This window comes from Fistularia commersonii, chromosome 35 (genome assembly GCF_037954325.1).
Source record: "Fistularia commersonii isolate RoL2024-O1a breed Wild chromosome 35, RoL_Fcom_v1.0, whole genome shotgun sequence".
NCBI lineage: Eukaryota > Metazoa > Chordata > Actinopteri > Syngnathiformes > Fistulariidae > Fistularia > Fistularia commersonii.
In genome coordinates, this window is record NC_141318.1 from 8364843 (window position 1) to 8391219 (window position 26377).

A 26377-nucleotide genomic window follows, 5' to 3' on the forward strand; every position below is an offset into this window, starting at 1 on the left:
AGTCACTTACAAATTACATCATTTACATTTTTTTTACATTATATTCACATCATTTTTCTTTTTCATGGTGCCTTTCAAATTTTCCTCATAATAATATGGCCTGGAATGTCTCAAGGTAATCCCTTCCAATTTAAGAGAAACATTCGTGACTGGTCAAATGTCAAGGTCACTGTTACAGTTTACTTTTTTAAATGCTTATGCAATGGGATAAAGTGATAGCTTTAACCCAGAGGTAAACCTTGCTGGGGAAGGCATGTAAAGGCAGGAAATTGTACTCAGTGCGAGTCTATAGGAGGATGAATGTCAAACAGTGTGGTAAATCCTAAACTGGAAAAGCACTGAGACATGCCATGTGATACCTTTTATATGAATTATTCACCATATATACAGAAAGTGTCTTGATAGGAAAGGCCATTAGTGTATGAAAACCACTGACCTACTCGAATGGCATTCTGCAGAAAAGGGCTAATAGTGATGGAGGTGTGAAACAATGATGCTGGTAATAGAACAGGGCTCTCTCCCCAGGTGCACAGACCGAAAATACAAGCATGTTAACAGCTGGCTGGAGCTCAGGAATAGCCTTTTATACCTGCGAACCAGGTTTGAAAATTACTGGGTGACTTAATGTCAGCATCATCATATCAGTGAGCTCATTTTAATTCATAAAGCCACAGGATTGAAATGACGAAGTGTCACAGCCACTAACTAAGAATCAAGCGTGGTGGTTGACTGCACCGGGAAAGTTAAATTTACATTTCGCCAGACCTACACTTCCTGTCTGTGTGTGTTGCCAGTGTCTGTCTGTCTTTCTGTGTGTGTGTGTGTGTGTGTGTGTGTGTGTGTGTGTGTGTGTGTGTGTATGTGTTGCACAATGACCAGGAATTGTTTCAGACAGCTTTTTTTTTCTTGACTCAGTAGCTCGCTTCTTGTAGACGTTTGATCCACCTCCACCCTATTGGCACTTAGAAGTAGCACAGTAGATTATTGGATGCAGGGACAAAGGCTAAACATCAAGGTTGATAATGAACTTGGGGCCATTTAGTGACAATTCATAAAAAAACAGCTTTAAATGAGATTGTCCAAAATGGAAACAAAACTTTTTGTCCACGATCTCACTTCTATGTGAAAATTGACAAGCACATCACCTTTTAATTTGGCCGGCTGAAGAACTATTGCATTTGCATGGATAGGTCTCGGCACTTGTATCTGCACAGAAACAGAAGAAATGTACCACGTGTTCAGTACAGGTGCTGCAATTAGCCGACTTTCGCAAAAAAAAAAATTCTGATGTGTTTGCGTGTGTTTGTGTTTCTCTTCCACCTGCAGATGAAGACCGTGAGTGTAGCCCTGGTTTTGTGTCTCAATGTGGGAGTGGACCCTCCTGATGTCGTAAAGACCTCCCCCTGCGCCAGGCTGGAGTGCTGGATAGGTGAGAGGCATGCCCATATACACACAGCATGAAGGTATCAGCAGCAACTTAAACACAGGTCTAAATATGATGTTGGCACTACTTATGCTACTATATGCTGGCTATCTGGTGAAGACATTTTCTTTTTCATACAAAATTCAAAAAATCAGATCAACTGAATTTCATTTTCTGTGACAACCCGACCATTGAAAATGATGAGTGGAGTTGGGTTGACAAATTCTGTTTAAACATTGAAATATTTGGGAAAACAACCCCCTAAAAAGAAGGCTCAGCTGTGGCCAAAAGCAGAAGTTAATCTGGAATCGAGAGTGCAGACATCGGTGCCTTCAGGTGGTGGTGTCATTCTGCTGCCTCGCTAATTACATCCACCAAGGACGTAGATGAACCTTTCGATCCTTGTGCCGTAGAAGGACTCGAACGCTGTGCTTAGGAGGATTTGGGAGAGCCAAACCCGTACAATGCGAACACAATCCGCAACTGAATTTAGTAATATATTCAGAGAACAAGGAAATAGAGTTTCCCCAGTGTGAAGAGAATTTAAATCCTTGGAAACTTACACGAGTGATGTACTGTATACCATCGGGCAGACCGGCTGTATATTATTACTGCAAGGTTTTTTTTGAATCGGTAAATCAGACATGTCCATTTATCCAGATACTGTGATAACTGTAACTAATGAGCCTGATAACCAGCTTGGCCTGAATGCTCAAATATGTGGCTGTAGTTTTTTTTCTCTCTCTGGTAGAAAAGTGGTGGCAATTTACTGAAAGTCCTCTACAATTGAGGTAAATAAAGCTACAATATAACTACTAAAGCCAAAATTGCTCTTCTGAAACTCTTCCTATGATTGGTGGCAAAAGAAGTCTGCGTAGAGCGGTGGATGGATTTTTGAAAGTCACAAGCCTCCCTGAATGACTTGCCAAACTAAGTTACTTCAACTTATTTGGTTCAGAAATTAGTTTCAAAATGTTTCCAAGTGATATTTAATTAGTGTCCCCCCCCATTCAATCGGCTTCCCTTGAGCATGCTTGCCACCGAAGAATCATGCACATCAAAGAAGCAGTCCAAGAAAGGAATGGAAGTCCCACCACTAATGCTCTATTTGCTTTCTACCGTGGACCCGTGGCTCGTACATGTGTTGGGCAGTGACATAATTAACATGTAAAGAAAACAGGAAACAGCGTCCCAGGCTGGGCCACATTTATTTCTCTGAAAGTAGCTCAGAAGTGTGTAATGTTTTCCTCCTTTTAGTTTTTCAGGAAGAGGTGGTCGAGGAGGAAGTTTCTCTTTCACATGAGCACACTGATCATTCAATTTTAGCTGGTCAATCACAGTGCAATCCGCTGTCACCGAGCAGCTCTAGGGTTATCGTGACCAAGGCAACGTTCACCTGAAAGTGAAAATTCAGACATTTATCCACTGCCTGTTGTGCTGAACTTACAAATGGGACCATTTGTCAACTGTATGCAAAGCAAAAACTGGAGAAGAGGAGGAAGGTGTGTTCGGAAGCAGAGGAAAGACAAGAGTCTGGGACTGAGAGTAGGGACTTTGAGTGTCGGGACTATGACGGGACTAAAAGTTAGAGAATTGGTCGACACGACGCAGAGAAGGAAGGTGGATATACTGTGTGTCCAGGAGACCAGGTGGAAAGGTAGTAAGGCTAGAAGCTTAGGAGCAGGCTTTAAGTTGTACTATCATGGTACTGACAAGAGAAATGGAGTAGGAGTTATCTTGAAGGAGGAGTTTTTTAGGAATATTCTGGAGGTGAAAAGAATGTCAGATAGACTTATGAGTCTGAAACTGGAAATTGAAGGTGTGATGCTCAATGTTGTTAGTGGCTATGCCCCGCAGGTGGGGTGTGAGTTTGAGGAGAAGGAGAAGTTTTGTAATGAGCTAGATGAAGTGATGCAGAATATCCCCAGAGATGAGAGTAGTAATTGGTGCAGACTTCAATGGGCATGTTGGTAAAGGCAATAGAGGAGATGAAGAAGTGATGGGCAAATTTGGTATACAGGATAGGAATGCAGAGGGACAGTGGTAGGTGGTAGACTTTGCAAAAAGGATGGAAATGGCTATAGTGACCACTTTTATCCAGAAAAGCCAGGAACATAGAGTAACTTATAAGAGTGGAGGTAGGAGCACCCAGGCAGACCATATCTTGTATAGACAAGGTAACCTGAAAGAGATCAGTGACTGCAAAGCAGTTGTAGGTGAGAGTGTAGCCAGATAGCATAGGATGGTGGTTTGTAGGATGACTCTGGTGACATGGAAGATCAAGAGGAAAAAGGCAGAGCAGAGAACATAGTGGTGGAAGCTGAAAGGTGTTGTATGGCTTTCAGGGAGGAGTTCAGAAAGGCTCCGGGTGGTCAGGGCGAGCTTCCAGATGATTAGACAACTACAGCTAATGTTATCAGGTGGACAGGTAGGAGAGTACTTGGTGTGTCATCTGGAAGGAAAGTAGATAAGGAGACTTGATGGTGGAATGAGGAAGTGCAGGAGTTTATACAGAGAAAGTGGTAGCAAAGAAGAAGTGGGACACTGAGAGGACTGAAGAGAACAGATGGGAGTACAGGGAGATACAATGTAAGGTAAAGATAGAGGTACCAAAGGCAAAACAAAGGGGGTATGATGACTTGTATGCTCATTTGGACAGTAAGGAGAGAGTGAATGATCTATACAGGTTGGCGAAACAGAGAGATAATGATGGAAAGGATGTACAACAGGTCCGGGTGATTAAGGATAGAAAGTAATTTGAAAAGTTGATGGATGTGGAAAATGAAAGAGAGGAAAGGGTAGAAGAGGTGAATATTGTAGACCACAAAGTAGCAAAGATTTGTTACAGTTAAGTGAGGAAGGCATGGAAGAGGATGGGAAGGCAGTTGGTCCTGATGATATACCTGTGGAGGTGTGGAGGTGTCTAGAAGAGGCAGCATTAGAGTTTCTGACAAGATTATTTAACGGGATCCTAGAGAGTGCGAAGATACCTGGAGATGAATTGTGACTGTGCCCATTTTTAAGAAGAAGAGGGATGTGCAGAATTGTGGCAACTATAGAGGGATAGAGTTGATGAGCCATACAATGAAGTTATGGGAAAGAGTAGTGGAAACTAGACTGAGAGCAGAAGTCAGGATTTGTGAAGAGCAGTATGGCTTCATGCCTAGAAAAAGTACCACAGATGCAGTATTTGCTTTTAGAGAAGGCCAGAGGGAGCTGCATTGTGTTTTTGTAGACCTTGAGGAAGATTCTATGAGGAAGTCTGGAGTGGCAGCCTGGTGCAGGACATATATGTTAGCTGTGAGACAGTGATGAGGTGTGCTGTAGATGTGATCAGCTCTGAGCCCCTTCTTGTTTGCAATGGTGATCGACAGGCTGACAGATGAGGTTAGACAAGAACCTCCCTGGACCATGATGTTTGCAGATGGCCTTGTGATCTGCTGTGAGAGCAGAGAACAGGTAGAGGAAAATCTAGAGAGGTGGAGGTATGCTCTGGAAAGAAGAGGAATGAAAGGTAGTCGCAGCAAGGCAGAGTGTATGTGTGTGAATGAGAGGAATCCGGTTGGAAAGGTGAGGCTACAGGGAGTGGAGATCAAGAAGTTGGAGGATTTCAGGTACTTAGGGTTCATATTCAAGAGCAGAGGAGAGTGTGGAAAAGAGGTGAAGAGACGGGCTGATGCAGGTTGGATTGCGTGGAGAAAAGTTTCAGGGGTTCTATGGGATAGAAGACTTTCAGCCAGGATGGAAGGAAAGGTGTACAAGACAGTGAGGACCAGCCATGCGGTATGGCCTAGAAACATTTTCAGTGACAAAAAGACAGGAGCAGAGCTTGAGATTGCAGTGATGAAGATGCTAAGGTTCTTTTTGAGAGCCACCAGGATAGATAGGATCAGGAATGAGTCTATCAGAGGAACAGCACATGTTAGATGTTTGGGAGAGAAGGTCAGAAGCCAGACTGAGATGGTTCGGTCATGCACAGAGGAAGCATAGTGAATACATTGGTAGACGGATACTGGAATTGGAGCTGCCAGACAGGAGATCTTGAGGAAGACCAAAGAGAAGATTTATGGACATAGTGAGAGATGATATGAAGATAGTTGGTGTGAGAGAGGAGGATACAGAGAATACAGTTAGATGGAGAAGGTTGAATCGCTGTGGCGACCCCTCAAGGGAAAAGCAGAAAGGAGAAGAAGTGCAAACCATAAACAAAAGAACACCTACAGCTATAGAATAAAAATGCTTCCATATTACTTGTCTGGTGAAATCCCTCTGTTTCCAGACCCTTTTCTGAGGCCCATATCCTGGGCGCTCTAAATAATATTGCATTATCTAAGCAGGAACAGGCTGAAGCTAATTGGTGATCTCCGCTGAAAAACAATTGGATCAATTGCATAATTTCAAGGAAATTAAAGCAAAAATGACACTAATGATGCTAAAAGACCATGTAAGCGTTTTATCTCTTACATATTTCTGACTTAATTTGATTTTCGAGCAACATTGCCATTTTAAGCCTAATTGAGGTGAGTAAAACTGCTGAATAGTCGGTAGCATCGAATAGCACGAGAAGAAAATATTTTCACAACGAGAGTAATAAAACAAGATGCATAAATGTCCCATTTTGATCAATGTTTTCCTTAAATTTAGCTTCGCCAGCACGATGCCATCGTCAGTCACTAAATCAAATGGTTGCGTCAGCATACATCCAAATCAAAACTAACCTTTCTTCAACCACGTTTTCTAGTTGTCAATATGTATCACACAAACTGGTCCTTTTTTTATCATACAAATTCTTTATCTGGAAATTCGTCTGTTGCAGCTGCAAGATCAGCTGACGAATCAGTCAAGCTCTATTCTCGAGCATTCGGACAGCATATGAAAGAGTTGCTCCTCAACACTTATAGCCTTAAGTCACATCTAAGCTGACCGCATATCTGAGCAGTGACTAAAATGACCACTTTGTATTCCTTGCTGGGACATGTTACGGCGCTAAAAGTCATTAAGTAGAGCCTTGAAAAAGAAAGAGAAGCTTGTTCGAACCTACAAAGTCATGTACAGCTGCGACTCTGCAGTGAAAAGTTGAGCTCCTCTTATGCTGAATTGAGGAGGTACCCTTTCCCTAATTCATCGTTCAGGCCAGGACGAAAGCGAGCCACCCTCACCAGAACCTGACGGAACGGGGGACAAAAGAGCCACCTCCGAATGAGAAAACCTCAGAGATGTTGTTCGTCTCTTCTGAGACTGCTTGACTCCCGAGAACGACAGAAACCCTCCATTAGAGGGAATGTGGTTCTTAAAGTTCCGTCTATCTAATATTACGTGTGAAAACCAAGCTGGTGCTTTGATCCCTTGTTTTTATTCGCGACATACCGGGGAGTTATATAATGGAATTTCAGATAGATAGCCAGAGGCGTTACTGTTATTGTTGGAATTGTTTTATGTTTTTTTTTTTTTTTTTTTACCTTTCCGTCATTTGAGAAACTTTTTTTTCATTTGCTTCGCTTCTCAAAAGAAAAGACATTTTATCCTATGGATTCAAGTGCAAATTCATGTTATGTGGGATTTGACAAGTCAAACATAACAAGTTGCTTTCGTTGTGTTGATGCGGCTCAATTCGTCCTCAGTGTCAGGGCTGCAGTTACTGGCTTCGAGCTCACCAGATGCTCCCGCGATCAAGGCTACACATTATTTCTCTGTCTAATGAGGACAATTATAGCTGTCCACAATCCCTATCCCTCTGTGATTCATACCGAATCAATTTGCTCAAATCAATATATCAATCCTACAACCCCAGGTCCCCTTTTTAAAAACAATGTTTTCAGTCACAATCTACGCCTCCGCTCTGATTTGGATTATGTCATCTTGAAATGTTGCTCTGCGTGCACGCACACTGCAGTGTTGTCAAAACGTGTGTGGCGAGGCCAAAAGGACCGGACCGATTGGTGTCGTGAGTGCCGGGTTGTTGCTCCACAAACAAACTGTCAAAATAAAATATCCCTTGTTTGCCAGATCCTCTGTCGATGAGTCCACAGAAGGCCCTGGAGACCATTGGGGCCAACCTGCAGAAGCAATATGAAAACTGGCAGCCCAGGGTGAGTGGCTTTATGTGGACACACCACACGCACGCGCTCCCGTACAACTGTGTAACACGGTGGCTGGAATCACATGATGCCATCCATCGCATTTTACTGACTGAATTTGTGATCTCCTACACTCGTCCTTTTTTTTTTCTCTCCTCAAAATAAATGTTAGACATCGTTTTATAGATTTTGGCAGTCCGCCTGAGTGTCTTTAAGATGTTTGCCAGGGCTGTAGACCGGCTGATTGTGAAGGTCATTGTCAATGAGCAATCTGCTCTCTAAGAACAATACGATTTTACAGAAATAAGGCCGACCGCAGCGGTCGCCATGACAATAAGGGTTTTGATTCTAGTTGTGCTTTAGGTGTATAATACAGGTGCAGCAAACGCAATCCTACATGCTTCCCTAAGAGATATTTGTACATTTCATTGTATGGAAGGTGAAGGTTTGTGTGCAAGATTGACGCAAAAGGCCTCCGTGATATCAGACCCTCTTGATCCGTATGAATGACTCACCTTTCGAATGTGTGCAATAGTCTCGCGCTTTCAGTTGTCTGTCACCAAAACCACCATATGATAGCAATTCATGCTTTTTTTCTTTCAAAGAGTCGAAGGCCCGGGTAGGACACAAGTGACGTGTTTTAAGCAATGAAATCATGACTAAAATTTGTAGCTCTCAGTCTTTGCAATCTTTGGTCCCTTATTAGACAGCATTACTACCATTGTATTAGATATTACGTGGTGGTTGATGGTCCAAACTTATATGGTGCTTTACACTTGATCCGCAGTCACCTATTCACACACACAAATGTGTGATTGTGCAGAGCTGCCATGCAAGGTTCTAACCACGGCATCAGGATTAACTTGGGGTTCGGTGTTTGGCCCATGGACACTTTGCCATGCAGACATGAGGAGTCAACCTTCTGAGTGGTGTGAAGCTGGCATTAACAGCTGAGCCACAACTGCCCCCACATGGTGCAGTGGTAAATTCCAACTGACATTCAGGAAAAAATACTGGAATATCCTCAAAATTTTAAGTTGTGCAGTGCCCTGCTCATTCGGGCACAGAGGCATAATCAAGCTAATCTGCTCAAGAAAAAGGCATCTCATTTTAAGATGCCATTTGACTGAGGAGAATGGGCTGACCGGTTGGAGCAGATAAAAATGGACCGACTTTAAATGTTCACTCCATACAGCATTTTATACAGGCAGGCTTTTTTTCCACGATGAACTTTTTAACCCCCAAAAACAACTTCCAATGCCTTGGACACTCAGCTTGTCACATTTCCCTGGTACATGAGCAAGGCGCCACCTTGTTATACAGGCTCATTATTCTGCTGAACCAAATTCTGTTTCTATTACGTGGCCTAGCGAGTATGTTGACCACAGGAAGCACCTAAATCAAACGGGCTGGCATGATAATATTAGACAATTTTCTACAATATAGGAAATCAATACTGGTTAACCCATCAAGTTGATAACTAATCAGTATGTTTTTTAACTGAGGTTTAGTGTCTGCGTTCTGGGAAAATGGATGTGAATTTAGGGTTCCAGTTCCACTTTATTTCACCCGCACTAGAGTGTTTGATTTAATATCAGCGATCTTAATCTTTTTTTTTTTTTTCTTCTCGCTGCAGGGCCACTTGTTTTATCGTCGAGGGAAACGGTATATCTCCCCCCTAAATAGTGGCGCCTTCTGCACTGTGCTTCATCATTATCTCGATTTCTCGCTGCCCGATCATTTTCGCTTTTGTACAGTGGACGGGACCAGACGGAACTGCAGGCGTCACGTTTTAGAGCTTTAGTACCTCTGCAAATTATCCACAGCTGGGGGGGGCAACAAAATGTGTGTTCCACCTCAATAGCTCAGTGGTGTAGCATCTCAAATTTTTACCGTAGACATGAGAACATCCTCCTCCAACAATTAGTTGGTTTTGGTTTGGTCCTAAGACACCTGCCGCAGCTCGCAGATCTGCAAAATGGGTCGGGTTCCGCTGACAAGGTAGATTGTTCATCCAGATTTTCATGTCCATCAGGGCATCCCGCCTTCGCACAGGGTGTAACACATCGTTCTCGTCACAATAGCAATGGCTTGTTGTTGAGTGAAGGTAATCTCAGGGCTTGACACTTTGGGTCTCCCAAGCACACAAAGCAAGTTATGTGTTAATTGAGTAGCTGACTTTCCCATTTGGAACAAGTTGATGGATTGCTGAACAGCTGTGCATCCTGCAGAGTGTGATGACCCCAAAAAAAAAAACAAAAAAAAAAAAAACACAGCATAATCATTTTTGTTCAAACTATTCATAAAAAAGAAGAATGGGAAATAATTGTCATATCAATACTGTGCAATGTAATATACCTTTAAGAACAGCTGATTTTGCTCAGTTCATCAAGTTTAGTCTCAATTGAGGGAAAACTAATGTTCAAACTGCAGTATTGGTGATTTCGGTATTTCTAAGGGGGTGGGCGGCTAGTGAACATATGCATTGTACATGTCATAAAGCAAATGAAATGGCATAGATCAGAAAATGGGACTGAATAAGTGAAGGAATGACTTAATTAATTTTTCCTTAATTGCTCGGCCTTGTGGTGACAGTATTGGCAATCCACGGACCACGTTTCATCCGAGGCTCATTTTCCATTAGGAAATTAGGAAATGAATACAATTCTGTCCGTATATATTACATCTCCTGGATATTCTTCAAAACAGCTATCAGCTATCGAAGTGTTTAATTTTGACAAGCAAAGCCTCTCATCTTGATTTCATTTAGAACAGCTATATTAACATTGCAAGCATTAATTAGTTTTATCATCTCCTTTCACTGTGTTTTCTTGTGTGCACGTGCATACATGCGTGTGTGTGTGTGTGTGTGTGTGTGTGTGTGTTTATGTTTTTATGTTTTTATGTCGTACGTGTTTTCAGACAATCCCTCATCTAAAGCCATACTTGTTGCTGCTGTAGATTCAGCTGAGACTGAAATCTCATGGATTACGCCTTGAAAATTGTGGCTCCTATTACATCCAGAGACTAGGTGGCAATATTCACGGCGGCTCTGCTCGGCTGTATAGATTCATACTGCGATTTCCTCCGCCACCCCCCGTCATATTTTCTTTGGGGAGCAATGGATAAACAAGCAAGTCCTCGAAATCCCGAGCCGTCTGGCTTAACGTTTAATTTGCATAGACTGGATTTGAATTGCATTTCAAACATGTGAATACATGGTACATCTGCCTGGAAAGCATATCTTTGGAACCAGATTTGCAACAATTTTTCCTGGTTTTATTTGATGATTTGGGTTGGGGGGAAAAAATAACATAAGCTAAAATCAAGATGAGGTTAGACAGGTTTTATAACATGAAAAATGAAAACTGGAGCATTTGGTTAATTTCAACTAGTTTAGAGAACACTTATATGACAGAATAGTGTAATTTAGAAGTTCCAAACATTCTGTTTAAAGTCCTTTAGGCTATAGTACAACTAGCATCAAATGACCCAATACAGTTAACCCCCTCCCCCACTAGCACATCCTTGGCTAAATGTCTTTTTCACCCTTCCAGCTGGGCTGACCAATCAAATTAGGGCCTCCTGAAGTCTTTTGGAGCATTTTCCTTCTTGATTCCTTGCACATTTTAATAATCTTTTGGTTCCCATCTAAAATGCCTCTTCGTTGGATATGAGAGGAATTGGGAATTTGAAATTGGCTCTTAGTGTTTGGAATTTGTCCTTTTTTTTTTTTCTTCTTGTTTGTTTTTGCTCATTACGAGAGATTGATATTCAGTGATATATTTTTCATTCTGTCAAGGCTTTTCAATCTCCTATTAAGCCTCTGTCTTTAAATTCAAACAACCCCGCTGGCAGTAGGCACAGCTAAGATAGAAATATCTTTCTATCTTATCTTTCCTCCCACAGCCCAAAAACATGCGGAAGTTTAATTAGAAACCTCAAGCCCCATTGTGTCCCTCATTACAGGATAGGTTGAATACATGAATGAGTGAACGACTGTCTCACTTTTATTTCATTTGCATTCAAATCACCCAACATTAGTACAGCACACTGATGGATGCTGCTTTATAAATATTTTTTTGCAGTGGTCAAACAGCTATTTGTCTTTTTCTTATCAGCTCCCAGCAGAAATAGCACTTCACTTTAATTAGCCAGTATAAAAAGATATGATAAATAAGAAGAGATGGCAATTAACTTAAATCATTAACCTTATCATCAATCTTTTATACCTTAATAACTTACTGAATATTCATTAATTTATCAAAATCCTGACCCAGTCCTACTAAACACCTGATTGTTAAACCTGATGCACACTTCTAGTAACTCCGGCGATAGTAACTAAGCAAAAAGTCTCATCCTCCAGAGTTTGTCTTTATTGGCTGTTCATCTCCAGGTGAAATAATCAGTTTAGTGCAACTGTAAAGGGAAAGTAGCTGTTAAAATGTATTGGACAACTGGCTTTGAAACATTTGAGTACCGTGCACGTCATATTGTTCCTCGGAGGGGTGGAAATAAAAAAACCTCAAAGCCTTATACTGGGCAAGGATTCGTGGCTCTTTTAAAGATAGTTGGTAAATAATAACAACGGCTGTGGGAATGTAGGCTCAAGCTTGGAAGCTTGGAAAATGGTGGAGTGCCGGAGGAGTTGTGGGAGGGCGCGTAAGCTACTCACAGGTTTCCAGATCCACATTGAGGACAGATTTGCCGGCACGCCTCATGTAAAGGGTGATAAAGAGCGATAAACCACTCAATTACATCACAGCTGTTAACCTGTTTGGCCGCATCACAAGTGTCGCCCAAACATTAGACTAAAATTGCAAATCCACATTGGCTCTGTCACGCTTTCTTGTCAATTGGATTCCAGGGAATCGTTAGCGGCAGCCCGCATTTACAAATCCATTTTTCTGTTCACTTACGCGCTCTCGCATTAAACCCTCGTAGACAGGAAACAGGGAGAATATGCCAGACGTTTTCGGCTGCAGCCCACTCACTTTCTCTACCGATGCTTACAATCCTCCGAGTTTTTTCCTTTTGCATCTTTTACTCTCTTTTTGACCTTTGGTTATTGCTATTCCTTACTCTGCATCAAAATGTTTTTTGGTTATATCTTGATCTTATCATTTTGCCGCTTTTGGGGTTTCCACAGTTACACTTTCCTATAGACTGCTTTTTAGGGTCATTTTATTATTTAGGTTCATTTGTGTTCGTCCGATTCTGTTTTTTCTAAATCTATTTATTTATTTATTTATTTATTTTTTATTTTAAGTGATTCAAAATGAGTCAATTGGCCTGAAAGGAGCACATATTGGTCACATAAAACCAAGCCAACCGACGCCATTCCAGCAGTGTTTGTGTTCGATTGTGGTCATCTCATGTTGCAAACTCAACCTGGGCCAACGTGAAGGTCAACAATGAGTAGCTTGATCGGTATCTCAACCACTTTCTGTCAGAACTAGTCACACGGAGGTTTCAGCTATTTCTGCTCTTCTCTTTGATTGGACCACATTGTCTTTTCTCTCCGAGCTGTCAACCCTGTAAGTCATCCACCACTTTTCCTTCCTGGGACCACTTTCAATGGTTCTGACCTCTGCTGACCAGGTCCAGCTTTAAAAGCTGCAGTTTTGAGACGCTCAGACCCAGTTGTCAAGCTCCCACAGTTTGGCCCTAGTCACGGTCAACTGGGCCATCAGTCTTGACCTTTTTATAACATGAACTTTAGAATTTATACCTCTCACGTCACCTGTTAGTGGTCATAATGTTATGGCTGATTGTTGTACCTGCTCTTGCTGTATGGCGGAAAAACATTTCACATAAGTAGGTATCATTATAAAAAAAATATGTCAAAACTTCTCATCTTGAAATCTCCATCAATGATAATCCTATAATGTTTGGTACCTGGAATAGTGAAAACTAATAGCACTTCATGTTATAGGTGCTGGTGATTTCATGCAACAGCCACCCGGGATTGTATTTGTTTTTGTTCTGTTCTCTCCTGTGCAGTTGCTGGCCATTATTGTACTTTGTAAAATGAAAACCAAAAGCGGGATGGAAGCAGGAACAACTTTTGTCCCGTCTTGCCACATCAAGAACCTAGTTACTTACATCTCCGTGCTCCTACTTTTCTTTTTGTCTTGAGCTTTTCATCTCTGGTAAGCATTCTCTGCTCCCCCATTCTCTTTCAAGCTCCACTTGTTCTCTTTCATTTTCTTTTTGCCCGTGTGTTACTCCTTTTATGCACTTTCTCTCTCTGTCTTCTTTCATATGTTTGGAATCCAACACGGCATACTCTTCTCTGGACCTGTGAAAAGTTAGCAGGGATGAAAAACGACATGCTTGTCTGGTCAAATCTCCCTTTCAGAGCCACGTGGTGCGCTCGCCGAGCGTTACACCTGCCAAACAGGTTTATGTTGGGTATCTGGTGTGCGTAATTGTTGCTTTTGGTCATCCTATGTTTATGTACCTGTACGACTTGACTCTCGCTGTCTTCTCCTCTCCGTTTCTCCATATTTTACCACCCGCCCTGCTGCCACCCATGCATTTAGAAAGCCCTACGGCTCCAAACTGTCTCTTCATAATGTCTGTCAGTTACAGCTTGTGGTCATCGCTGCCGCTTAACCCTGAGACTCTCTCTGCTACCCTGGAAACGCCACGATGCAAAGCGAGGGACTGAGGATGAAAGTTGGACTTTATGCTGTGTGTTCATCAACTTTGAGTTCCGTATTTTACCTTGTAATTGTGTGTGACTGAGGCAAAATATGAGCCACTGTCAGAACAGTTCTAAGCACTTAGTTCTTAAGACTATCCAGCATTTGAATTGAATTGAATTCAGCCCTAGTAACTCCAGGGAAATCTTTTGCATTTACACAGGCAGTAAGGGACATGGTTGGGACTGATAAGTGACAATGTCATCGTTGGTACCTCAAGTGCCACACTCAAAAACAAACCACGCAAAGAAGAAGACAATAAGGACGACTTGGGTAGCTAAGTTGCCGCAGCGTTCATGTTCTGCATGACAGGAATAATAACCATGGACTATCAGATGGGTAGAACGGTTTTTATTTTCTCCCTGAACTGCTTGTGAAAACCCTTTCAGTCAGCGAACTCTTTGCTCATTTTGACAAAAATGTTTACGTACCACTGCAAGCCCTGGAAATCTCTCTGCGGCGTAGTGGGCCTTATCTTTGCTGGCTCTGTCCCTTTTGTCACAAGTGGGAGTGGGTAGTGGGTGCGGCTTACGAATTCTGGCAATCACCGATGCACCTTTGTCACATGAGTTCCTATGGAACCGTGAAAAGACCCCGCCTCGGAGTAGGAGCTAAAATGATAAGTTCCTTATTTTTATGCTGTCCAAATTCATGACAGGAAGGTGTAATTCCTGAAAAAGTTTAGGAACTGTAGAAAGTTCCTACAGTGCTTTTTTTATTTTCACAACAACAAATGCAAAGGCCTTTGTCATGTAACCACACCGAGATTACTAGTGATTGCTTTGCCATGAGAATCGTAAATCTCAATAATGGCAGTCGTCTGAATATTCATGGCCGTTCTCCCCCCACAAATAACCGGGGGAACTTTTCAGGAATCCGCCGTAAATGTGACTGTGAAATAAATAGCCTCATCGGGTTAAGTGAGTGTATGAGACTTTAAAAAATCATGTGAGGTCAATTACAGCAACTCAAATCATGTGAGGGCGCTGTCCGGAGCAGCTGTCGTGTGGCCAGCTGGCTGAGGCAGCAGGAGCGCAAGTGAGGAAGTTTTGCACCGCACAGAATTACACAACCGTGTGGAAATAAAACCGTAGAGCGCGAGGCGGAGTGCCCCTACTTGTTTTTGCACCTTCGATATCTGGTTTTGAGATTTGACAGTGATATCACCTGTTAAGCTGATTTGTTTTTCACACTTCATAAACAACACCCCCTTCTTTTCGTAAGAAGACCCCCACTCCCCTACCACAATGCATGTACACACACACACAGACAGCACTGTTCCGCCTAGCTGGAACCTTAGAGAAGACCATAAGCACCACTGAAGACTCACGGGCATCCAGCAATACATCCACAGTCTACACATTCAAGCAGAAGGCTGCAAGTCATGGCTGCCGGTCCTTGTTACACATGGAGGGGCAGCGAAATGATCACCTCAAACTATCACACCAAACAATGGCTTTGACACCACAAGACACCTGGTGTTGACGCCTCTATCTGGAAAGTATCTTTACATTATAATGATGTGGATGTGAGGCTGGAAGCTTATTGTTCTAACCAGCGCGGGTGTTTGGGTCTGGCATTCTTGCACTCATGCATGCAGAGCAGTAATGGGATTCATTGATTATTGCTCCCAGGACAGGGGACTTAATCTCCTTCCTCGAAGTGTGCCTTTGGTTACTTCGAGGTATGGGTTGTTTTTTTTTTTTCTGGATAAAGAAGGACATCAGGAGAAGGTTATGAAATGCACAGAGCACCAGAAATGCCACCTGATCTCAAATCGTAAAATTGTAAGTTGCAGTCAACAGTATTACCACGGCATCAGTTATCACAATCAGAATCCGTCATATTTTCAAATATTGCTAACATATGCTGAAAACAAAGTAAGAAAAAGGCCTTATTTGGGAATGAACATCTGAAATGAACACACCGGCTCTATGAAAACAAATGATAATGACTGTCAAAAAGTAGAGCGGAGTCTGCTCCTGCAGGCTGTGTAACTCCATCTCATTTTTAGTTAACATCAGATGATAATCTAGAGGGCGACAAAAGAAATAGCAGCATTTTGCAATGTTGTGCCTTGTGGAAAGTAGGCTAATTCACTCAAGTAAATAGTAGAACTATTACATATATGTATATATATATGTATACATAATAGCAAAATACTCGAGTAAAGATTTATTCAAGTGGTTGTTGCAACAGATATTTCAAGCTAAATCTGAGACTGGGACATATTTCTCCATCCCCAAGTCCCCTATTCATGGACAGAACCACAAGTCAATTAATACGGGACTGACGACGTTCAGCAGAGGTCATTTGAGTGTGTGTGTGCTTGTGTTTGCGTGCATGTATGTGTGTGTGTGTGTTAACTATATAGGGTTGCTGTCCTCATCACCTTGCCTTCAGCGTTTTTGCCACTTTAAGTAGGCACTTAGAATGAGTCCTAAAGAAGGCTGTATTTCTTGAGCGCTGTTACAGCCTTCCATTGTGTTTTTACAAACATTCATGAACCCCTGCGAGGCGTTGCAATGTTGTGCCAGAGATGGACAAAATCCAAAGCACATTACTTTTTAAAATCACAGTCATTAACCATGCTTTAATTCCTGAAACATAAGCTGCCCTACTGACCAGGACTTGACATACAGGACTGTCTCAGAAAATTAGAATATTGTGATAAAGTTCTTTATCTTCTGTAATGCAATTACAAAAACAAAAATGTCATGCATTCTGGATTCATTACAAATCAACTGAAATATTGCAAGCCTTTTATTATTTTAGTATTGCTGATTATGGCTTACATCTGAAGAAAACTCAAAAATCCTATCTCAAAATATTTGAATATCATGAAAAAGTAATTTTTGTTTTTTTAATTGCATTACAGAAGATAAAGAACTTTATCACAATAGTCTAATTGTCTTAGACAGTCCTGTAGACAATTTGTTTCTAGAAGTGCGCCACAGATTAGGGAGATAAAGTCATAGGTTTGGAATGAGCCGCCTTGTTGTTGTGTGTTCAGCACGACCGGTGTGTAAAACTGACAACGTCCAAAGACTGGCATGCATCTTATTATTCTTCAGACATGCATCCATCTGTTAAAGCGAGAGCGTATTATCAATAAAGTGGTCGTGCTGCTCGATGTGTAACATGGGCAAAGTCGAATCAGGGAATTGAAAAAAAAACGAGCTAAGACGACCTAATACAGATACAGTAAGCAGGACGTCTATTTTAAAACTGAAGCACCAGTTTCACCTCATTATTCACATCCAGTCCACAGGGCAGACCTGACAAATCGTAGGAGTCAGATAAGGCTAAAGAAACATTTGCTGTGTCTTTATATGAAAAATAGTATGAATAAACAACAGTCCAGCCAGTGTCAGTTTTTTGGGGGGCCATTTCCAAAACTGGTTAGATATTTGACACAAAAATAGGAAATGTTCTCGCCAGCCAATAGTGTGATACGGGTATATACTTTCAGAGACTGATATCAAATGATGAACATCATTAGTTGTCAGGTCTGTTTCTCAGGCTTAGAAAGGACAGATATATGTAAATCTATGTGGTGACTGGCCTGATATGGTTTGACAAATATTCACTACTTCTGGGCAGTGTTTGCATTTCTCTGCACATCTCTGGACCCACATCCGTTGTTGCCAAACACAGCTTTTGGAGCATGCTGCCCTAGAATGAGGTGCTCCTCAGTCGAAAAAGTAAAAAATAAACAACTCTCGTCTATTTTCCCATTTGTGTGACCAGCCGTTCGAATCATGTAGATGCAGCTGTGTGTGTGTAAAAATAGCTCGGCCATTTTGCTGTCTTCCCCCTGACTCACCTTTCTGTGCCTGCTGTCATCACGCTACAGTGTCTGCCCCTGCTCTGGGACGACCGGTGAGAGCGTGACTGTTCTTTTTACATCCTGGCTCAATGTGCATCAAGCACCTCATTATGCATGTGGGCATGTGTTAGCGTAAGCCTTCTGGAAAGGATGCAGAACAGGAGGAGACAGAGCAGGAGGCCAGGATGTGACTCGGTAGGCGGAGATGAATGATATGCCGCTTACTTTTCATTTAGTTATTTTTACACATTTCCTGGTCAAAACATGTATTCCCGTTTCCGCATGCGTATCCCAACAGCGTGTTCACAAGGTGACGATGCCAATTCATATTCGATGCTCATCCGGTCAGCATAGGAACGTCTGTATTTCATTCTCCTGGAACTTTTCCCCCCTTGAATTTTTTTTTTTACACATGATGACGCTGTGCTTGCCCAGCTTTCACTGAAGTCCTATATTCAAAAGCTCATGTACAATACAATGTGCTGCCACTTCAAGTGTGTCTCACAGCTATCAGAAGAAATACCTTATGAAATATGTTTCTTTTATTATTTCATTCACACCTATTATTAATCTGCAGAGTCACTTTGAGAATGGAAGAGATTTGGGACTTTGCATCACAAATTTGAAGCATTAGCTATGCGGCGGGGTTGACAGATAAGCGCATTTGTGATAATCAGCATGGATATCTATCAATTTTCATTTAATATTTTTTTTTTATAAGTTAATTGGATTGCGCATCTTAATAACCTAAAGCATTTGGCTCATAACAGACTGTCCGATCTAATCATTTTAACAAATGAAAGCATGATAATAGATATAATTAGCATTTTCTGTTGTTGTATAAATGTTTATTAAAAATGAAAAACAGTGTATATTAATCTGTCAGTGTCAATAACTTCTACCAAAATGTGAAAATACAATTTTTTTCTACAAATTAATCCAGTTTAGTCTCTACACTGGAATGTAGCCTTATTCTAATCATTTCCAATGCTTCACTTTCTGAGACTTGTACAGATGAAAGAGGAGCACTGATTATTGCCTCTAGAAAGTATGTTTAAAATTTTTTTAGTAAATAATGCTACTGCAATATTAAATAATACTGCACTTAAGAGTTGAACCAAGATCTCTAAAGTATTTTGCTGGCTGTTAACGAAGAGCCCCAATTTTTAGGGTCAGTGTTGACCTTGTCTCCTTTTTCACTTTTCATTTTGGCCATGTGAGATCGGCGGTTTTTGCTGAGGAATGACACCAATCCTTTTATTTCTCACATGTCCGTTTCAAGTTGGTATCTCATTTTCCGAGCTCCTCGAACACCATTACCCAATCACTGTACCTGAACTTGAGAAAGTAAACTTACTTATATTAAAGAGAAAATGAATTCATTAAAAATTGAAGCTTTTGAAAACAAATATCGGATGTATTGAGCGAGATTGAACGGGTTCAGTTGATTGCGTTTGTCCATTATGAATTAATCCCCATTTAAAATGACAACCAATACACCATAACCTTTTTTTTCTTTTAGAGTCATTCAACCATCCATTATGACTTTGATAAACCACTTGGCAAGTTTAATCTTAGATAAAATGTTATGGAAAAATTCTACAAAGTTGTTCAGCCTGGCAAATAAATCAACAAAATCGGGACCTGGCCTTTAGCAGTGGTATTACAGTGTAATGTGGACTATCCAGCTGACATTGCGGACGGATAACTCGTGGAAAAAATCTGTCTCTCGAAATCAATAGCAGGAAATTCTATCAGAAGCCATATCTTACAGCAGTAAAAAATGAAAACAGCCCTTGCTTCTGTGCAAATTTGCCAAGAGATGGCAAACTGTCTTCCTCTAAACAGGGCCAAGAGCCTGTAGAATTTCACAGCAGGCGGCTGCCCACCTCAGAGGATGCAAGATTATGAGGAGGCTTAATTGAGAAAAAAAAAATAAAACAACACAACAACTGAGGTGGTGGGTGCATGATAATGTATACAGTTGCACAATTTACCCAAATTTAAATTTATTTTGGATTCAACGTCTGCTTTCTATTTACACATTAGAAAAATCACTCACTGTGATGTTCATTTACTTTTGCAGTGAAAATAAATCAGGTGATGCTTTCCCACACCTTACATAGTGTTTTTTTGAGGACTAGGAGTCAATCCTTCAACCCCTATACTTCCCTGGGGTATCTACATATGTATACACACACACACACACACACACACACACACACACACACACACACACACACACACACACGCACACACACACACACAGTAGGGCAAAAAACTCAGACACCAATTGTGCAAGTTGCTTCTCTTAAAAAGATGAGGGAGGCCTGTAATTTTCATCATAGGTACACTTCAACTATGAGACAGAATGAGGGGAAAAAAAAAATCCAGAAAATCGCATTGTCTGATTTTTAAAGAATTTATTTGCAGATTATGGTTGAAAATAAGTATTTGGTGAATGACAAAAGTTCATCTCAGTACTTTCTTATATACCCTTTGTTGGCAATGACAGAAGTCACATGTTTTCTGTAAGTCTTCACAAGGTTTTCACACACTGTTGCTTGTATTTTGGGCCATTCCTCAATGCCGATCTCCAGTGATGTTTTGGGGCTGTCGCTGGGCAACACAGACTTTCAACTCTCTCCGAAGATTTTCTATGGGGCTTAGATCTGGAGACTGGCAAGGCCACTCCAAGACCTTGGAATGCTTCTTACGAAGCCATTCCTTCGTTGCCCGGGTGGTGTGTTTGGAAACATTGTCATGCTGAAAGCCCCAGCCACGTTTCATCTTCAGTGCCCTTGCTGATGGAAGGAGGTTTTCACTCAAAATCTCACAACACACGGCCCCATTCATTCTTTCTTTTACACGGATCAGTCGTCCTGGTCCCTTTGCAGAAAAACAACCCCAAAGCATGATGTTTCCACCCCCATGCTTCACAGTAGGTATGGTGTTATTTGGTTGCAATACAGCATTCTTGCTCCAAACACGACAAGTTGAGTTTTTACCAAAAAGCTCTCTTTTGGTTTCACCTGACCATAGGACATTCTCCCAATCTTCTTCTGGATCATCCAAACTCTCTCTAGAAAACTTCAGATGGGCCTGGACATGTACTGGCTGAAGCAGGGGGACACGTCTGGCACTGCAGGGTTAGACTCCCTGGCAGCGTAGTGTGTTACTGATGGTAGCCCTAGTTACTTTGGTCCCAGCTCTCTGCAGGTCATTCACTAGGTCCCCCTCTGTGCTTCTGGGATTTTTGCTCACCGTTCTTGTGATCATTTTGATCCAACAGGGTGAGATCTTGCTTGGAGCCCCAGGTCAAGGGAGATTATGATTTCTAATCATTGCTCCCATAGTTGATTTCTTCACGCCAAGTTGCTTACCTCATGCAGATTCAGTCTTCCCAGCAGGTGCAGGTCTACAATTATGTTTCTGCTGTCCTTTGACAGCACTTTGGTCTTGGCCATAGTGGAGTTTGGAGTGTGACTGTTTGAGGTTATGGACAGGTGTCTTTTATTCTGATAACCGATTCAAACAGGTGCCATTAATGCCGGTAACATGTGGAGGACTAAGGTGCCTAAGTTACAGGTCTGTCACAGCCAGAAATCTTGCTTGTTTGTCGGTGACCAAATACTTAATTTACGGAGGAATTTTCCAATTACTCATAAAATCTTACAATGTGATTTCCTTGATTCTTTCCTCCCATTCTGTCTGTCAACTATTTAATTCACGGAGGAATTTTCCAATTAATCATAAAATGTTACAATGTTATTTCCTCGATTCTTTCCTCCCATTCTGTCTGTCATAGTTGAAGTGTACCTGTGATGGAAATTACGGGCCTCTCTCATCTTTTTATGTGGGAGAACTTTGCACCATTGGTGGCTGACTAAATACTTTTTTGCCCCACTATGTATATATATATATATATATAAACTATTTTAATTATTTTACTCCCAACAAAGCACCAGGGACTAATGTTTTTTTTGTTTCGTAAGCTTGATGAAGATAAAACGTTTTAATTGGTGACACGAGTGCATGCAAATGTGCTAATACATTTTTTTGACATGGTCTAATGAGTAATAATATATTTTTGTTGCTTATATCAGCTTCAATTAAGAAGTGAATTCTTCCAGGGAGGCACTTTGAAGACCGTGTCATCCCTTATCATGGGTCTTTGTCTAATTGACAAAAAAAAAACGTCTGGTGCCACGCGGCATGTTTTACACCATATTCTTCCTCCCAATATCAGTCATCCTCACTGTGCTTGAAGTTTTCGCTGAATCCTCGAAAATTCCAGAATCAGCGTCTTGTTCCTATTAGTGGGATGGTCATCAATGTAGATTGTTATTTCCCCCTCTGCTCCTTCAGTTTCCGGCTAATGGCTCCCCTGTCCCCCCTGTTCTCTCTAATGGCTTCCTCCTCTCTCCTCTGCCTCTCTCAAGTCAGTGTTGGATGTCCTTACCAATGGCCTGACAAGTGGTGGTCTTTTAATAAGTTAATTTTATAACTCAATTTTAGCCCAGCTGTCTGTATTTAAATGTAACCACACTTATTAAAATAAGAAAAATAGAAATAAAAAAAATGCAGTGTTAGTGGCAGTTGGTTAGTTGGAAGGATGTAATGACTACACGGAGCATGTTACATAACATTTATGTAACGGATAAATAAACTCCTCTCTGAAAACTGACAAAATAGAAAATATTTTCAATTGTTGAATGAAATGAAAAGTCTGCTTTTATTGTCCTGACACGTTTTTGTTTATTTCACTCAACTCCTGTGACATTTCATCGGATCTGTTGGAAAGGCATAATTGTGATTAAGGTTTTTTGATTTTAAGAATATGAAAAGGTAAAGAATATTGAGTATTACTTTAGTAATGCAAAATCTGTGTTTGCTCTTGTGTAGCTATAATGTTCAAAATTCTGTATGGCCTTGATATTTAGGGTTAACTAAATGACTAATGGCTTTTCGGAGGCACATTCAAGTAATAGAAAAGTCAAAGAGGCTTGGCATCTGAATGCGAGAGTCTTTGAAATTCGGAGTATTGCAGTTGCTAGACAACGGGGTCATAGTGTCTACAGAATTTGCAGCTTTACGGGGCTCTGCAGTGGCCAAATCCTTACCGAAACAAAAAAAAAAAATCAGTGAACCAGTAGCGCTTCCAAGTTTTCAAGAATCTTTAATGTTTGTGGGGTTCTGATGGAACAATGCATGAATATGGTGCTCAGTGCTCTGTATTACATGTGGTGCTACCAAAGTCATAGAACAGTGACGCTGTTCACGCTGACCCACCAGCAAAAGCACCCACAATGCACCTGAGAGCATCAAACATAGGTCACGGAGCAATGTAGGAAGGTGGCCAGGTCTGAGGAATCATATGTAGAAGGCTACGTGTGTTTATTTCATGTACTTGGGGAACTCAATTTGTATTATGGGGAAAAAGGCAGCCTTGGGGACAAAATGCTATGGCTTGTACATTTCTCTGTGACCTCTGCACCTTGGGTCATGCCATTCATGTGGATGCTAGTCTGACAATTCAGGATAGCCTTCATTGTCATAACAAGACAGTGAGATTCCAATCATTGTGTGTAACATATTTAAACACTATGGCAGAATCAGTACAGTCCATCATAGAAGCAGTGTTTCCTGATGGCAGCAGTCTCTCTCAGCAGCACAGTGTGTTCTGCCATACTGCGGAGAACGGTTCAGGAATGGTTTGAGGAACGCAGCAACCGGTTCCAACCAGTGTTATCCTTGCCTCCGAGTTCCCCGGATCTCAGTCCAGTTGAACATCAGTGGGATTTGCTGGACAAACAGGGACTTACACAACGTTCTACAGCTAGCATTTCAGTGCCAGATTCCACAGCATGTCTTTGTAAATTCCTTTCTAAAGGGTCAGGTCTGTTTTGATGGTAGAAAGTGGATCTACAAACTACTTGGACTGGTGGGCATAATGTTTTAGGTGATGGATATAACTTTTAATGAACAATGGAATGCATTAATTTGGTTAGCTCTAAAGGAAGGCAATGTCTTACAACCCTAACCCACCGAAGTTTCCTCTTTGTCTTTTATGAGTATTTCTAATCTGCTTATATTGACACATAGCAAGTTTATAACTGGACGTTGAAGAACGTCTGTCAAAAAACTTGGTTTCGGTATGGTTTTAAATGTTTTTCTGTGTTTTCCTGGTATTGGTAAATTGTGCAACACTAGTTTTCGAGAACGCCCGCCGCCGAAAGACTGTATCCATGTGAAGGACCAGACCTCCTCCCTAAAAGCCTGAACAACAAACCTGGTCTGTGAATTGTATTACAGCTTATTCTTACATAAAAGAGTTGAGAAAATCCTCTAAACACCCTAAAACCCATCCATGTGGAGTTTGACAGGCTTTTCCACCCCCCTTTTCTGTCCCTTGGCATCATTAAAAGGAGGGGAGAGTCTTTTCGGGATTAAAGGGGTTTGTCAACTGCCATAGGCAGTGGACACTTGATCATCGTACATCTCCGAGCTCAGCTACCCAGCACCCCTTTCTTTTTTCTCCCCGTCCTTTTATTATACCACAGTCACAATACTTGTCATCTCCAGGCTCCCATTCTCCATCCCTTTCTGGAGAGTTCCCTCTCGTCACCCTGGATCCTGAAGTCTCTCATCTCCGCCTCCATTTTCTGACTCCACTAGCATTCCTCCCCCATCTTTGCAGAGCAGGTCTTTTCATTAAGGCTACCTTTTAAAAAAGTCTAGTGTGTGTGTGTAGATGTGTGTGTGTGTGTGTGTGTGTGTGTAGATGTGTGTGTGTGTGTGTGTGTGTGTGTGTGTGTGTGTGTGTGTGTGTGTGTGTGTGTGTGTGTGTGTGTGTAAGGACATCAAAAGGGGAGTTTTCTCAGACATCGATACTCATGAATAAACACAAAAAGTGAAACAGTGATTGGACTTTATTGTTAATCTCTGTTATTATTGGTTCTTGGAAAGCTGGATTGTGCACTCACACACACACACACACTCACACACACAGACACACATACACAACCAAACACACACACACACGCGCACACATCCAAACACACATAAGTGCAGATCTTATGCATTACAATTTAAAGTCAAAACATCCATCAAAATCGCCTCCTTCTGTATCAGGATCATCTAAAGAAACTCTTACAGTTGACCCGGACAACCATTCAAAGCCAGACTTCAGACCTAGATTTATTGATTACAAGCTCCTTCCTTTAGCCTTGAACACATTATTTAGTTATTTGTTTGGTGCGAGTCACAGAAAGAAAGATGTTTCTACAGATATTCTTATTAAGTTCTCAATGACATTAAAATATGGCCTTTTTAGGTTCCAAAAAAGTGCTTTGCCAAGTCAATTTCAAATGAGCACATTCATAATTTTCAGTCAATCATAACTTTCTGTCTTTTTGTTTTCTCTTGCGCTCTCAACTGGTTTTGCTCAGATTACACTTCCTTTCTCCCTAATTCAACTACACCAGCATTGATACAATGTCACTTCCTCCGCCAAAGGCTAAATGAGACAAAAACATGATAACCAGCCTCTGGGGTGGAGGGGACGGGCGGGGACGTCATTCAGCAAATGGATCTCAGGTGTGTAAATATGTTTAACCACAAGCAAATATTTGACAAATGTAGCAGTGTGACAAATCATTTTGCCCAGCAGACCACATACAATGTGAGTATTTCCCAGAAATATGCACATTAGTACAGGATGCTCCCATGACCATTCGTCCCCATTGCCACAGGTGAAGCAGAGCTGGCATAAAATGAACACGAGTTTCAGGATACACCTGCGATGAACACGATAAACTTCTAAAACTTTCAATTGAAAAGTTGATGAAATTGAAATAGATAAGGACTGAGAATGCCTTAAATAGTAGAAGAGCCAGATCTAACTTCAAATGGATGTCGTATTCTTTTATTAAGGGTGGAATTCCCCCATTTATTCATCAGAATAGAGGGAGGGGTTGCCTATTTCGTGCATGCATTTCATGGCCCCCATATTCAGTGAATACCTAATTTCTCTTAGTGTGGAGGAATCCGGATTGTAGGATTGTGTGCTAAAATGGATATGGAATAAAATAATAAAGTTGAGCAGAGGAAAAAAAGGACTGAGGGAGATGGTTGGTGGGGTTGGGGGAACAGACAAAGCCATTTATCACAGCTAGTTCATGACTACGGTCAGCGTAATGAAGACAGATGGTGACTCAAGCTGTCAGCACCAGAATCTTGCCTCTGTATTCAGCAGTTCTCAATACGTTTCAATAAAAAACACAATGGCCAATTCTGAGGAAATTGACCTGGAGCATTTAGCAGGCCTTCACACAAGTCT

General features: G+C 41.4%; 1 protein-coding gene across 3 annotated transcripts in view; it reads left to right on the forward strand.

Moving 5' to 3' along the window:
- rptor (regulatory associated protein of MTOR, complex 1) overlaps positions 1–26377 on the forward strand; it is a 168690-nt gene that overhangs the window by 17244 nt on the left and 125069 nt on the right. For all 3 annotated transcript variants that reach the window (XM_086142949.1, XM_086142950.1, XM_086142951.1), the window contains exons 3-4: positions 1327–1429; positions 7430–7512. In XM_086142949.1, the coding sequence (XP_085999075.1) occupies positions 1327–1429; positions 7430–7512 (186 nt within the window). The remainder of the gene's footprint in view (positions 1–1326; positions 1430–7429; positions 7513–26377) is intronic.